The 15,743-nt window shown below is 35.0% G+C and overlaps 1 protein-coding gene across 1 annotated transcript in view; it reads right to left on the bottom strand.

Annotated features, from left to right (window-relative positions):
• DZIP3 (DAZ interacting zinc finger protein 3) overlaps positions 1–15,743 on the bottom strand; it is a gene marked incomplete at both ends in the record, with an annotated part of 111,472 nt that overhangs the window by 36,830 nt on the left and 58,899 nt on the right. The window contains one exon of the mRNA XM_080696711.1: positions 6,212–6,280. Coding sequence (XP_080552837.1) covers positions 6,212–6,280 — 69 coding nt within the window. The remainder of the gene's footprint in view (positions 1–6,211; positions 6,281–15,743) is intronic.

The raw sequence follows: 15,743 nt of genomic DNA, 5'->3' as shown, positions 1-15,743 counted from the left end.
AAATAATGTAAAATTAGCCTAAAGAAAAAAAAAACAGACTTCATTAAAAAATATTTCTGGAGAGCTTCTGGCAAGATGGTGGTTGGTGGCAGCAACACATATCAGTCCTGCTGACATTTGATCTCTATTGGTGTGAAAACAGTGTCTTGAGAAGAGAAAGAAACTAGCATTAATTTGAACAAAGTACTTAGAACTGAAAGGGGGCACGAACAAACCTAGAAGGCAGAAGAGAGAACAGAAAAGTACTCTACCTGCTTCCAATGGCAATAGCTGTTGGCTCCATGGTGGCACCATTTTGCCTCACTGAGCTAGGACTGCCAGAGATTCCCAGCAAAAAAGTCATTGACTTGAAAAGACATAAGCAGCTGCAGCTCATCAGAATTATGAGAGGGCAGCACCTCCTGCCCAGACCCGACCTGATCCAGAGAGGCTGAGTTTGGTGGCGCTTGTAATCCCAGTGCTTGGGAGGCTGAGATAGAATGATTGCACAGGTTCAAAGCTAGCCTCAGGTACTTAGTGAGGCTCTCAGCAACTTAGTGAGACCATATTTCCAAATAAAGTATAAAAAATATAGGTCTGGGAGCAGAGCCAGAGGTAGAAAAGTCCCTAGGTTACACCCCTGGTGCCAACAAAAAAAAAAAAAAAAAAAAAAAAAAAAAAAGAAAGATCCAGAGGGCAGTTCAACAATAGCAGATTAAAGATGGTGACTTTGAGTGACACAGAAGAATTCTAGATGGGCTGAGATCTACAACTCAACCACTGGAAAAAATGCTTCTCTATAAGGGAAGAAAAGCAGTAAAAAAAAGAAAAAAAGTCAACAACAACAAAAAAAATTGAAAAGTCGCAGAACCAGAACTAGAAAAAAAGAGTAGAGACCAATAAAGTTTTCTGCAGGACCTGCCCAGGAAACAGACAAGGGAGACCAGTGGTAATCCCACCTGGGACAGGCTGAGCTGGAGATTCCAGAGACATCAGGAAGAATCTATGGATTGCTGTGAGGCTGACAATGACAGCACATCAGCAAGAGTGCTGGTATTAAGAGAAAAATTTATAGCATTGAGTGCTTACATAAGAATAACAGAAACTTGACAAACAACCTAATGACATATATCAACAACCTTGAAAAATAGGAATAGTTTAATCCCAAAGCCAGAAGGTGGCAGAAAATAATTAAAATCAGAGCAGTAATAAATGAAATAGAGAATAAAAAATACAAAGGATCAACAAATAAAAAAGCTCGTTCCCCCGCCGGGCGTGGTGGCTGCACACTTGTAATCCCCGCGCTTGGGAGGCGGAGACAGGAGGATCGCGCAGGTTCGAAGCCAGCCGAGCGCGCTGGCTTAGGAGACCCTGTTTCTAAATAAAAATATAAAAATAGGTCTGGGAGTGTAGCCCAGAGGTAGAAGGGCTTCCAGGAACCCCAGTACCACCAAAAAAAAAAAAAAAAAAAAAGCTTGTTCCCTGAAAAGATTAATAAGAGTGATAAGCCCCTAGCCAACCTAATCAAAAGAATCAAAATCAACCCAGATCATTAAAATCAGAAGTGAAAAAAGAAAACATCACACAAGTGAGCAAATTCAGAGGATCATCAGAAACTATTTTGAAAGTTTATATTCTAATAAACTAGAAAACATGAAAGAAATCAACAGATTTCCAAACACAACCTACCTAAATTGAGGCAGGAGGATATAGAAAACCTAAACCATCCAACAGCAAGCAAAGAAATAAAAATAGCAATAGAAATTCTTTCTTTCTTTCTTTCTTTCTTTCTTTCTTTCTTTCTTTCTTTCTTTTTTTTTTTTTTGGTGGTACTGGGGTTTCTGGAAACCCTTCTAACCTCCGGGCTATACTCCCAGACCCATTTTATATTTTTATTTGGAAACAGGGTCTCTTAAGCCAGCCAGGCTGACTTTGAACCAGCGGGATCCTCCTGTCTCTGCCTCCCAAGTGCGGGGATTACAAGCGTGCGCCACCATGCCTGGCTAGCAATAGAAAGCCCAGATCCAGATGGGATTCCAGCAGAATTCTACAAAACATTTAGAGAAGAACTAAACTCAATACTTTACAAGTTATTCTGTGAAATCAAAAGTGAAGGAATTCTTCCAAACTCCTTCTATAAGGTCAGTATCACATTAATATCAAAATCAAATAAAGATAACTCAAGAAAATTACAGACCAATATCATCGATAAACATGGATGAAAAATTCTAAATAAAACACTAGCTATAAACATTCAAAACCATATCAAGAACACTGTACACCACAACCAAATTGGTTTCATCCCAGAAAAGCAAGGCTGGTTTGATAAACACAAATCAATAAACATTATCCACCACATAAATAGAACTGAGAACAAAAGTCACATGATCATATCAACAGATGCTAAAAAATCATTTGACAAAATCCAACACTCACTTTGTTAAAAACATTGCAGAAAATTGGAATTGACGGAACATATCTCAACATCATTAAGGCAGTCTACAATAAACCCTAAGCCATCATCATATTAAATGAAGAAAAACTGCATGAATTCCCTATAAAATCAGGAACAAGACAAGGATGCCTACTATCACCATTCCTTTTCAATATAGTCCTTGAGACTCTGGCCAGAGTAATAAGATAAGAGAAGGATATCAAAGGAATTCAAATAGAAAAAGAATTAAAATTATCTTTGCTTGCATATGCATGAGCCTCTATCTAGAAGACCTAAAAAGCTCAACCAAAATACTACTAGAGCCGATTAATCAATTCACAAAGTAGTTAGATACAAAACCAACTTAAAGAAATCAGGATCTTATCTATTTGCCAATCATGAATCCACAGAGAAAGAAATACAGAAAACAATCCCATTCACAATAACCTCAAAACCAATAAAATACCTAGGAATAAACCTAACCAAACACGTAATAAACCTCTGCAATGAAAATTATAAAATATTAAAGAAAGAAATTGAAGAAGACCTTAGAAAATGGAAAGATCTCCCTTGCTCTTGGATAGGCAGAATAAATATAATCAAAATGGCCAATCTTTGGCAGGAGGCGGAGACAGGAGGATCGCACAGGTTCGAAGCCAGCCTTGCTGACTTAAAGAGACCCTGTTTCCAAATAAAAGTAGATAAAAAAAAAAAAAAGGTCTCAGAGTATAGCCTGGAGGTAGAAGGGCTTCCAGGAACCCCAGTACCACTAAAAAAAAAAAAAAAAAAAAAAAAAAAAAAAAAAAAAAAAAAGCCATTCTACCAAAAGTGATCTATACAATCAATACAATCCCTATCAAAATACCAGTGTCATTCTTGATAGACCTAGAAAAATCAGTCATAAAGTTCATATAGAGAAACAAAAGACCCAGAACAGCCAAAAACAATTCTCATTAACAAGAACCATGCAGGAGGCATTATAATCCCTGACTTCAAATTATACTACAGAGCTACAGTAATTAAAACAGCATGATACTGGCACAAAAACAGGCCCACAAACCAATGGAACAGAATAGAAAATACAAAAACAAACCCACATACTTACAGTAAATTGATCTTTGACAAAGGGATCAAATACATACGCTGGAGAAAAGAAAGCTATTTCAATAAATGGTGCTGGAAAAACTGGCTATCCACTTGTAAAAAATGGAACTAAATACTCACCTCTCACCCTACACAGACATCAACTTGAGATGAATCAAAGACCTGGAAGTTAGACTACAATCTACGAAGCTGTTATAGGAAGGACATACACTCCAACATACAGGTACAGGTAGAAACTTCTTCAACAAGACCCCCAAAGAAGCTCAGAAAAAAGAAAACAACAACAACAACAACAACAACAACAACAACAACAACAACAGGAATTAACAAATGGGATGGTAAACTAAAAAGTTCCTGCTCATCAAAGGAAATCATCAAGAATCTAAAGAGAAAGTCTACAGAATGGGAGAAGATCTTTACCAACTATCTCTCTAATAGGGGACTGATATCCAGAATATACAAGGAGCTTAAAAGAAAAAACCCTAGCAAATTATACTACAGATCACAGTAACTAAAACAGCAGGGTACTGGCACAAAAGCAGGCACACAGACTAAAGATGCAAATCAAAACTACACTGAGATTACATCTAACCCAAATCAGAATGACAATCACAAAGTCAAATAAGAAAGAATAAATGTTGGTGAGCCTGTGGTGAAATAGGCATTCTTCAATCTATTGGTGGGATCTATATATTGTCCACCCACTATGGAGATCAGTGTGAAGAGTCCTTAGAAAGCTGGGAATAGATGCATCTTATGATCTGGTCATACCACTACTGGATATCTTTCCAAAGGGGTTGAAACCAGAGAATTACAGTAATATATGCATACTTATGTTCACAGCAGCATAATTCATAATAGCCAAACTAAGAAACCAATCTAGACATCCAACAACAGATGAATGGATTACAAAACTATGAGAAATACACACAATGGAATTTTACTCAGCAAAGAAAAAACAAAATTACATCATTTTCAAGAAAATTGAAGGATTTGGAGAACATTAAGTGAAATTAGCCAATCACAGAGAGTAAAGGGTCATTTTTTTTTTTTAAATATGTGCAGGATAGAGAATAACTAGGATACAAGAAATACTCCAGATGATGAGGAGGAACCTCAGGGGAGCCAGGGAAGAGATATAAGGGTAGGGGTGGAGGAAGACAGGTTCATTAATGGAAATACTACCATAGACTATGTTATGTGTATACATGTAAATTATACCAACATCAATCTGGGTACTTCGTATTGGGAGGAAGGTACATGGGGAGAAGAGGGCACCAAGAGTGTGTGCATGTATGTCATTGTCAACATGATTTACATGATGATGTGAGACTATAATGCACTAATAAAAGCACAAAATAATTTCTGCCTTAAATACCAAAAATATGAAGAGAATCCACAGAATTAAAGATAATAGTTAAAAATCATATATCTGTAAAAAAACTTATTTCTACAACCTAGAAAGAACACTTAAAAATTACTAAATAGACACTATTAAAAAATGGTTTAAGGATTTAAATAAAAATGTATCCAAGAAGACACAAAGATGATTAATAAATATATAAAAAGATGTAACAAAGTCACTGGAAAAATGTAAATCAAAAGTACAATGACATCTTACTATACTTGGTAAAATTAATACTTATAATTTAACAACTATTGGTGAGAAATGTAGAGAAATAAATATTCTCATATGCTGTTAGCTGGACTGTTAAAAGGTGCAACTATCTGGAAAATAGTTAAACATACAGTTTATGGGTGACACAGCAATTCCACTCCTTGGTATATTCTTAAAAAATAAGATGTTCACAAAATCATATATCTAACTATTCATCAACATTCACAACATTATTCCTAAGAGGCAAAAAATAAAAAATTGGAAATGAGCCATATTCTCATCAAATTGATGAAGATATTTAAACACAAGAATTTATGTATCCATAAAAAGAGTAAGCATTGATACATGCTACAACATGAAGAGATTTTGAAAACTTTATGCTAAGTCAAATAAATTAATCCACAAGGGGCCACATGCTATATTCCATTTATATGAAATGTCCATAATAGACAAATCCATAAAATAAAAAAGTACATTAATATTTGTCAGAGATGGTATAGAAAAGAAAATAACTTTTAATGGGTAGAAGGTTTTTTTGGGGGGAGTGATAATAATGTTGTGGAAATAGATGGTGGTGAAGGCTATATACCTGTAAATATACTAGAAACAACAACAATAATAATAAACAATACACTTTAACAGGTTGAATTTTATGCTATATGAGTTACGATCTCAAGGAAAAAGCTGTCATAAAAAAAATCACCCAGAGAAAAATAAGTGAATCAGAATGAAACTTGGCCAGTTTCACAAAGCAGTCATACGAGTAGTATTGATTAGGGTAAAGAAATAACTCCTAAATTCTAGTCTCTATTAGTTTGTCCTGGGATTATAAATATGATGATGAAATCTCTTGCAGTAGTTTTCTAGAAGCAGAGCTAAGATGACCATGTCTTCCAATATGCCTAGGATACTTTCAGTTTACATCTATTGTCCCAATGTGATTACTGTTATTGCTGAAAATAATGTTCAAGAATACTCAGTTTGGATGATAAATTATAAGTACTGTAGTCAGAACATTTTGAGTGAAATAGGCCAGAAAAGGTATACCAAATGAAAATAAAATGCTAAGTTTGTACCTTTTCATGGAAAGCTGCTCTTTAAGATTCTTGATTTCATTATCTTTAGCATGGATTTGACGCTGTAATCTAGAAAAAGAAAATGGTTCATAAAATGTTAGAAATTATTTCCCATTAGCACAATAGAAACAGCTTTACTGTAGTTTAAAAGGGAACCAACTGTGTATAATTCGGACCACAAATCATGAGTTGAAAAATAATAACTATACTTATGATGGTTACTCTGGATTGTTAACTATATTAGATTAAGAGATACCTAGAAAAATGTCTAGGATTAAGATACTTCTGGATGCATCTGTAAGGGTATTTTCCCCCCAGAGTTTATTGGCATTTGTAACAAAAAACAGGGAGCAGATCCACCCTGAATGTGGACAGCACTGATTGTGGATGGAACAAAAGGCAGAAGAAATCATAGCAGATTCAAGTTAGATTCTTCCTTTTTTTTTTTCCTTGATGGTACTGGGGTTCCTGGAAGCCCTCCTATCTCCGGGCTACACTCCCAGACCTAGTTTATATTTTTATTTCAAAACAGGGTTTCTTAAGCTAGTGCGGCTGGCTTCGAACCTGCTCGATCCTCCTGTCTTTGCCTCCCAAGCACGGGGATTACAAAGCGTGCGCCACCACGCCTGGCAAGTTTGGTTCTTCTTGAGCAGGGTAATCTACTGTAGATGTCATCACCCATGGACATAGGACTCCAGCCCCTTAATTCTTTCACCACAGATTCTCATGGAATTTCCAGGCCTTCGGTCTCAGGTAGGAGCTTCATTATTGATTTCTTTTGTTCTGAGGCTCTAGCTTCTTGGGTTGAGCAGCTAGCTACTGATTTCTACAGCTCAACAGCACACATATAGCCATTGTGTGGTTATTTGGCTTCTGATCATGTGAACCAATCTAATAAATCCCCTTCTATCAAAACATTATATATATATATATATATATATATAGATAGATAGATATAGATATGATGGTTACCACTTGATTTTAAGGACTACCTATTTACCTTTAAGCTCTTTTGAAATTTATCTCTTATTTCTGATGTCCGATTTACTGACTTCAGTGGAAAGGGAACTAAGTTCTAACTCAATAAATCAGAAAGTCAGAGAGAAGAGTTATCTTGTATTCCAGTTCAGTGACTTGGAAATCGTTTCTCCATTAGACTTTAGTTTACCCACTAGAAAACAAGATATGATATCTTATTTTCTAAGCCTGTTGTGTGATTGAGAACTCTAAGTTTCTGAAAAAGATATTAAGTCATGTAAATTATGAAAGACTTGAGGCCTCAAAGATATTAGACCCTTAATATAGAAGTAATGAGGCTGTGTGCAAAGAATTTTAATTAAAACTATAAATTATACCTTAGGAGTCACTCATATGGTATAAGTATGGAAAGATTGAATAAAACTATGTACATAATGTTTTAGAATTTTTAGAATTTTTTAGAAATTTTATAATTCTAAACTTATATTTAGAAAATAAAAAGTGGGTGACCTTAGAAAATAATATTCAAGAAACTATGAAGAGAAATACAAATGATAATTTTGGTTGACCCGTAATCATATGATATTTGAAGTTTCTCCCTGTGCTGCTATACTTATTGTATAGCCGGGCTTTATATAAACATGCTAATTAGCTTCAATATCGAGACTTATAGAAAAAGTATATTGTCTTTAAGTTTCTGATAAGTCAGAATGTTGAGATATATAGAAGTTTTGGCTAATATATGTTTTGAAATGCAAAGTTCTTGAAACAGTGACTTCAATGTTGGCTAGACTGTTTATTACTTGATTTTAAAGACTACCTATTTACCTTAAAGCTTTAAGCTTTTTATAATCAATGTTCTGTTGGACTGAAGATGCAATGAAAAAAAAAGATCTCTATCTGTACAAGAGATTATGTTCTCAAGTAAATAATAAAAATACAAGCTTTGTTACTGTAACACACAGGGATATATAGACATAGTTAAAAGCTAAGTACTGTCAAGTATCAATGATGGGGGTACATTCTGAGAAATGTTAGGTGATTCTGTCATTGTGCAAACTTCATAGGGTGTAGTCACACAAACCAAGATGGCTATCATGTCATTAGACACATTAATCATATGGGTCCATCATCACATGTGCAACATCCAAAACATTATTTTATGTGCATGACTAAAATAAGAGTTGTAAGACTGCCATATTATTTTTCTTTGTATATGTCCACTATTTCAGTATTTTACTCAGTTCAAATGCAGAGTGGGCAATAAGAGTTGACAGAGCTAGTGGAAAATTCAGAAGATCTGAATTCTTAAATATTATTGAGTAAGATAGATATAGTTCTTATCAAGCTTAGATATGAAACAGCTATATATGTTCAGGAGTCATAACTTCTCAGTGCTATTTTTCTCAGAATAAGTTGGGATTCTTAGATTTTCTTTTCTATCCAAATCTAAAGTTCTCAAGCTAACTCTGGTTGGCTACCACATTTATTATATAAATTTTATTAATAACAATTTCTTGATATTTACTAAGTACTTTTTATAGTTTATGCAAAATAGGTCACTTTTATATAAATCTGTTAACATTTATAAACACGTATTTGCAAAGCATTTACTGTAGGAATGACACTGTATTATTAAACAAAAAATACATTTTGCTTCCATACAACCTCCATATGCTAAGGTAAAAGAAAGCAGTATTTATAATTAAGAAATAATTATATTTTGCTGGGAGTGGTGGCACATGCTTGTAATCCCCGCGCTTGGGAGGCGGAGACAGGAGGATCGCGCTGGTTCAAAGCCAGCCATGCTGGCTTATGAGACCCTGTTTCCAAATAAAAATATAAAAATAGGTCTGGGAGTGTAGCCCGGGGGTAGAAGGGCTTCCAGGAACCCCAGTACCACCAAAATAATAATAATAATAATAATAATAATAATAATAATAATAATAATTATTATTATTATTATATTTTATCACACACTCTGAAAAGTTTCAGTGATTTAAACAACAAAAAAGGCTCAAAACCACATATGAGAACAGTGTCTATATATTCCTTTCTGCCTAAATGCCCAATTTTTTCCTCTCATCCTATCTAGTCTTCAATGCTTTTTATTTTGTCTTCAATAAAGCTCTTTCTTCACTGACACTCTTATTAAAACCATCAAAAGTATCCTCTTTAGCCTATAAAATTCTTATTAAGTAAAGACAATTTTAATAGGTATTTACATGTATTTTTGAAAAGTTATTTTGAAATAATTTTATATTTACATGTGATATAAAAGTAATGAATGTCATGTACCTTTTCTCCAATTTTCCCCAATGGTAATACAGTAAAAAATTGTAGTATAACGTCATAACCAAAATATTGACAATGACACAGTCAGGATACTGAACAGGTCAATCATCATAAGGACCTATCATTTTGATCATGTATAGCAACACTTCCCACTCCCATTCCTTCCTTACAACTTTTGGACCACTAATCTGTTTTTACATTTTTATAATTTTGCCATTTGAGGAATGGCAAATAAATAACATTTCAAAGTATGTAAGTTTTGAGGATCAGGATTTTTTCAACTCAGTGTAATTTCCTGATGTCTGGAAGGTTTGTAGTGATAACACTATTTCATTCTGGGTGGTGGTAATTTATGTTTTTAATTTTGTACTTTTGCTGGAGGCTTAGCAATTTTACTGGACTTTTCAAAGAAACACCTTTTTGTTTCATGGATTTTCTCTATTTTTGTTTCCATCTCCATTATTTCTAATTTTTACCATTTCTTTCCTTGTTTGCTTTAAGTCTATTTCAGTTTTTCTTTTTCTTAGGATTTTAAAGTTACTGTGCCTTCTTCCCAGTCTAAAACTGAGCAAAGCTCGTTTTAGCAGGAATGCTGCACGGCAGACATTCCCTGGAACAAGTGCGCGGCATTTCCTTCTGAGGAATAGTATTAGGCATGGGGATTTGGGGAATTTTGGAATTGGCCTTGTTACCAAAAAGATACCCGAGACTTATGTTTTTAATGGCTTCAAATTATTTAAAATAATTCAAGATTCACTCCCTGAAGCTTTAACATTTATGTATGAGTTACACCTAAACTTCCAAATGACCCATCTAGCAAGAATTCTATAGACTCAGACAATAACAAGCAGAACAAGCCTTAAAGGCAACCAATCCTCCCCAGGTTTTTCCTAGCAAATATTAACAATACACCTAAAACAGAGCCAAGACTTGTTCCCACTGTCATGAATTCTAAAAGGCCAGCATATTTCATCAGAGGTAGGCTAGTGTAGAGTGGCTACTGACCCCCCAATAACCCTGCCCCTTTTGGTTGGACAATGGGTACGTGGACAGCAGCAGAATAGATGGGTACCCAGGCACAGCCTTGGGACATGGGAAAGTATAAAACATTCCTCTCCTTAGTAGTGCCTATTGATTAAAAAACAATAATGTAAATCAATCAGAGAGTATGATTAAAAAACAATAATGTAAATCAATCAGAGTATAATGCTTAGCATAGGATATTATTTTGATATTATATTAGTAGTTAATAATAAACTTCTGATCTTTTCCATGGTTGCTTGTAAGAGGAAATGTTCCCTTGAAAAAGAAACCGGCTGTTTGTCACCTTGCCTTGATTAGTTCTTTGTATACTTATTGATGTATTAATTCTAAAAAAAATTGTAAGAGTAGAATGTAGCAAAAAAAAAAAAAAAATATATATATATATATATATATATAATGCCCAAACCAAAAGTAGGGAGAGCAAAAAAGTAAAATAAAGAGAGCAGCTTCACTCTCCATTGCGTCTGTATGCTGTTTCTCCGCCGAACTTCACTGACTCCTCACTCCACCACTCGCGGACCCCCGACTCTTGCTAGGGCTGGACCCTGGCATAAAGTGAGAGTTTAGATTATCTATTTGAAGTGTTTTACTCTTCTTTTTCCTAATGTGTAGATTCAGTGCTATACTTATAACTATGTTAGCCATTGTTATGGTTTGCATATAGTATGTCCCCCTGGAAGAGTTCGTGTATTTGATGTTCAGAGGTGACATAATTGAATCATGAGGGTTTTAATCTCATCAGTGGATACATTCATTGTTGGACTAATGGATTACTTGGGTGGTAACACAGGTAATGAACTGAAACCTCCAGAACTGTGAACAAATAAATTTTTCTTCTTAGTTGTGATCATCATATATTTTGGGTGGCAGCAGTGATAATGCTGAAACATCTATGTACAACAAATTTTAATATATTGCATTTTCAAGGTAATTCAAATCCCTTGAGATCTATTCTCTGCTGCATGGATCATTTAGACATGTCATTCCAATATATTTGGAGGTTCTTTGCTATACTTTTGCTCTTGATTTCTAGCTTGATTCCTCTGTGATCCCAGAAAATGTTTTCTATGATTTTCAACTCTGAAGTTTGTTTTATAGCTCAGAATATGGTCTATCTTGGTATATTTCCTATTGGCACTTGAGAGTATTGTCACCCCATGGAATGTTCTATACATATAGATTAGATCCCATTGGTGTTCAAGTCTCTTACATCCTGGTGCTTTTTCTCTGTTTGGTAGTACCATAAAACACTAAGAATGGGGTTAGAAATCATCAGCTATAATTGCAGATTTTTTTCTTTCTCCTTCTACTTCTACCAGATTTTGCTTTGTGCATTTTTGAGGCTCTGATGCTTGGTACAGACACCTTTAGGTTCTTATATCCCTAGTGGATTGATTTCTTTTATCATTATGCAATGTCCCTTTTTGTGCCCAGTAGTTTTCTTTGCTTTGAAGTCCACTTTATCTGATATTAACATAGTTATTCCTGCTTGTTTTGACTAATGATTTCATAGTTTATTTTTGACTATCCTTTTTTTTTTTTTTTTTGGTGGTACTGGGGTTCCTGGAAGCCCTTCTACCTCCGGGATACACTCCCACGGGCTACACTCCCAGACCTATTTTTTAACATTTTTATGTGGAAACAGAGTCTCTTAAGCCAGCGAGGCTGGCTTCGAACCAGCGTGATCCTCCTGTCTCCGCCTCCCAAGCGCGGGGATTACAAGCATGCACCACCACGCCCGGCTTGACTATCCTTTTACTTCCAACTTTCCTATGTTAATTTGAACTGAGTTTCTTATAAATAGCATATTATTGAAATATATATATTTACTCTTTGTCTTTGAATTGGTATACTTAGGCCATTTACATCTGAGGTAATTATTGATATGTTAGGGCTTTAGTCTGTAATTTTATTATTTTGTTTCCTTCATTTTTGTTTTCATAACTATTTTTTTAACCATACTGGGAATGGATCCCAGGACATTCTACCTCCGAGCTACACTCCTACCCCTAGTTTTGATTCTTTATTTTAAAACAGAGTCTCACTGAGTTGCAAAGCGTCTCACTAAATAGCTGAGGCTGTTTGTGAACCATGATCCTCTGGTCTCAGCCTCCCAAGGATTGGGATTACAAGCATGTGCCACCATGCCTGGCTTTAACTTCTATTTTTAACAGAGTAAAATGCATTTAATGTCATAACTTGTGTTTAGTTAGTGAATAGGAGCTAAAGTCTATAGAAAGATATACCAAGCAACTTAATAACCTTTATTTGTGGCTACTTAAGAGTTGGTTAATATTAAAATTGAATACCAAGAGATGCATTGGCATTATTCTCCTTTATGTTTCCCTTAGCTTTTTTTAAAATATACTTTTATTGATGAATTATAGTTTCATGTTATAACATAGTTCTGGGTTATAGGGACATACATCCAACCCAGAACTTGTTGAGCCTGCCTCTGATTCCCTTTCTACTTCCTCTCCTCACTCACACATGAAACTGAGATTGTATTTAACATCAGTGGAATTGTTTCCCTTATTAATTTTCCATTCTACACTCCCTGAGATCTCCTCCATTGCTCTATACTTTCAAGGTACTTTTTTTTTTTGCAGGTCTGGGGATGGAACCCAGGGGCATTCGACCTCCAAGCTACACCCCTACCCTATTTTTTATTCTTTATTTTGAAACCAGGTATCACTAAGTTGCAGAGGGCCTCACTAAGTAGCTGAGGCTGTCTGTAAACCGTGTTCCTCCCTCCCGAATGCTGGGATTACAAGTGTGTACTACTACACCTGGCTTATTTAGTGTTTTTAATTATATCTTTTTGCATAGTTTTCTCAGTGGTTGAATTAGATATTAAAATACATATATACACAAGCATAATTAATCACCATCTGCTGGTATCCATCTTTTCCTACTTGAAGTGTAATGTAGAAATCTTATCTCATTTAACTCCCTTTACCCTCCCACTTTTAAATTATATTATTGCTTTTTCTCTACATATGTTAAATTCGGCATGAGATGATCTTTTAGTCAGCTATTCTCTTGTTGTGACCAAAATATCTGACAAGAATATAATAAGAAGGTAGGTTTATTTGGCTCACAGTTTTAGAGGTTAATAAGTCCATAGTCAACAAGCTCCAAGGCAGAAACTGTGGTGGCAGGGCATATGGCAGAGAAAAGTTGCCTTTAGTAATGGTGGTAAGAAGGAGAAAGGAGGGGGATGAGGGATGCAGCCAGGGACATAGGAACTCCCCAGGCCATACCCCCAATGACCTACTTCCTCCACAGTGCCCCACCTCTGAACCGAGCTACACTGGAGACATGCTTTCAACACATGAGCCTTTTAGGGGACATTCCAAACTCCAACTATTAAAGATGGTATTATGACTTAAGAATTAGTAAAATTAGAACAAATTAGTTTTCCCATTTTATTCATTTGGTTAGTCTTCCTTTCTGAGAATCCAAGTTTCTATTTTCCCTTATGTTTATGAACCTTCCTGCCAAACATGGAGCACTCTTGTAATCCCAGTACTTGGGAGACTGAGACCGGAGGATTGCAGGTTCATGGCAGCCTCAGCTACTTAGTGAGGGCCTCCACAACTTAGTGAGACCTTGCATCAAAGTACAGAATACAAAATAGGGCTAGGAGGTGTAGCTCTGAGGTAGATATCCCTAGGTTTCATCCCCAGTACAAAAAAAGAAAGAAAAAAATGAAAGAATCCTTCCTATACTTACATTTTAAAGTCTGATAGCAATAAATTTTAATACTTTTTCTTTGGTTAAGGCTATCATTCCCTTACTTCCTACAGAATTTTTTGCTGTATATAAGATTAACTGTTCTTTTCCTTCCTTCAATCCTTTCAGAAATTATGATTATTGATGAAAAATCTGCTATTATTCAAATTCATGTTCCAACATAGGTTAGAATAATCCCCCTTTATCTATGCTGTTGCTTTCTTTGATTTCAGCTATTCCAGGTCAAACATGGACTAAAATATTAAGTTGAAAATTCTAGAAATAAACAATTTGTAAGTTTTAAACTGGTTACCATGCTGAGTAGTGTAATGAGATCCTGCATCTTCCCATTCAGCCCTGTGAGGACCTGAATCTTTGCTTTGTGCAGCACATTCACAATGTATACATTACCCACCCATTATTCACTTACGTATCTCAGTTGTCAGATCACCTGTCTTGGTATTGCAGTGCTTGTGTTCAGGTAGCCTTTATTTTACTTAACAATGGTCTCAAAAATCCACACTAGTGATGCCGGCAACTTTATTATAATTATTATAACTGATCTACTTTATTTTACTAATATCTCTATCTACTTTTATAAACAATCATGAGTATGTAAGTATGAGAAAAAAACATGCACATAGGGTTCAGTTCTAACTGATTTCAGGCATCCACTGGGGGTTTTGAAATATATTCTCTGTGTTTAAAGGGGAACATTTCTCTCACTCTGTTTTCAAGATTTTTTTTTCTTAGCCTCTTAATTTTGTAAATTTATGTATTTTATAAAGTATGGAGATTTTCCCATTATTCCTTGAACATTCTTTTTTAGTCTACTTTCGCTCTGCTCTCCTCTTGAACTTTGATAAGGACTTTAGCTCTTTTCCTAGGCCCAAAGGTTGTTAATACTCTTATCTTTTACCCCTCCCCAACAATCTATTTTCTCATTCCTCTTCAGATTCTATTCATAATGTAAATTCTATTCATAATGTCTCCAAGTTCAATGATCCAGTCATCTTCACTCTACTAGTAACTATGTCCAGCAATTTTTAATTATAATTATTTTTCTAGTTTTTATAACATCATGTATTCTTTATTATAACTTATCATGATCTGAGATTTTCTAGGTTTTTTCTTTTAGCTTTTTTTTTTTTTGAAATGAAGGATTCTTACTATGTTGCCTACCCTAAACTTGAACTTCTAGGCTCAAGCAATCCTCTTATTTTAACCTCCTATGTAAATAGGACTACAAGCAAGTACTACTATGCCCAGCTTAGGTTTTCATTTGTTTTGAGAAAATTCAATTTTATGAGTTTTTACAATGGTTGCTTTAGAATCATTGTCAGATACTTCCCACATCTGAATTGTCTTAATATTGCAATTTATTGGCCTTTTCTCTTTCATGTTGTGATTTTCCTGGTTCTTGCTATGATGAGTATTTTATATCAGATTACACCTTAGATATTTTGGATATAATGACTCT

The sequence above is a fragment of the Muscardinus avellanarius genome (genome assembly GCF_963383645.1).
Source record: "Muscardinus avellanarius genome assembly, chromosome: 5".
NCBI lineage: Eukaryota > Metazoa > Chordata > Mammalia > Rodentia > Gliridae > Muscardinus > Muscardinus avellanarius.
The sequence above is the reverse complement of the archived record's forward strand: the minus strand, read 5'-3'. Positions and strand labels throughout refer to the sequence as shown.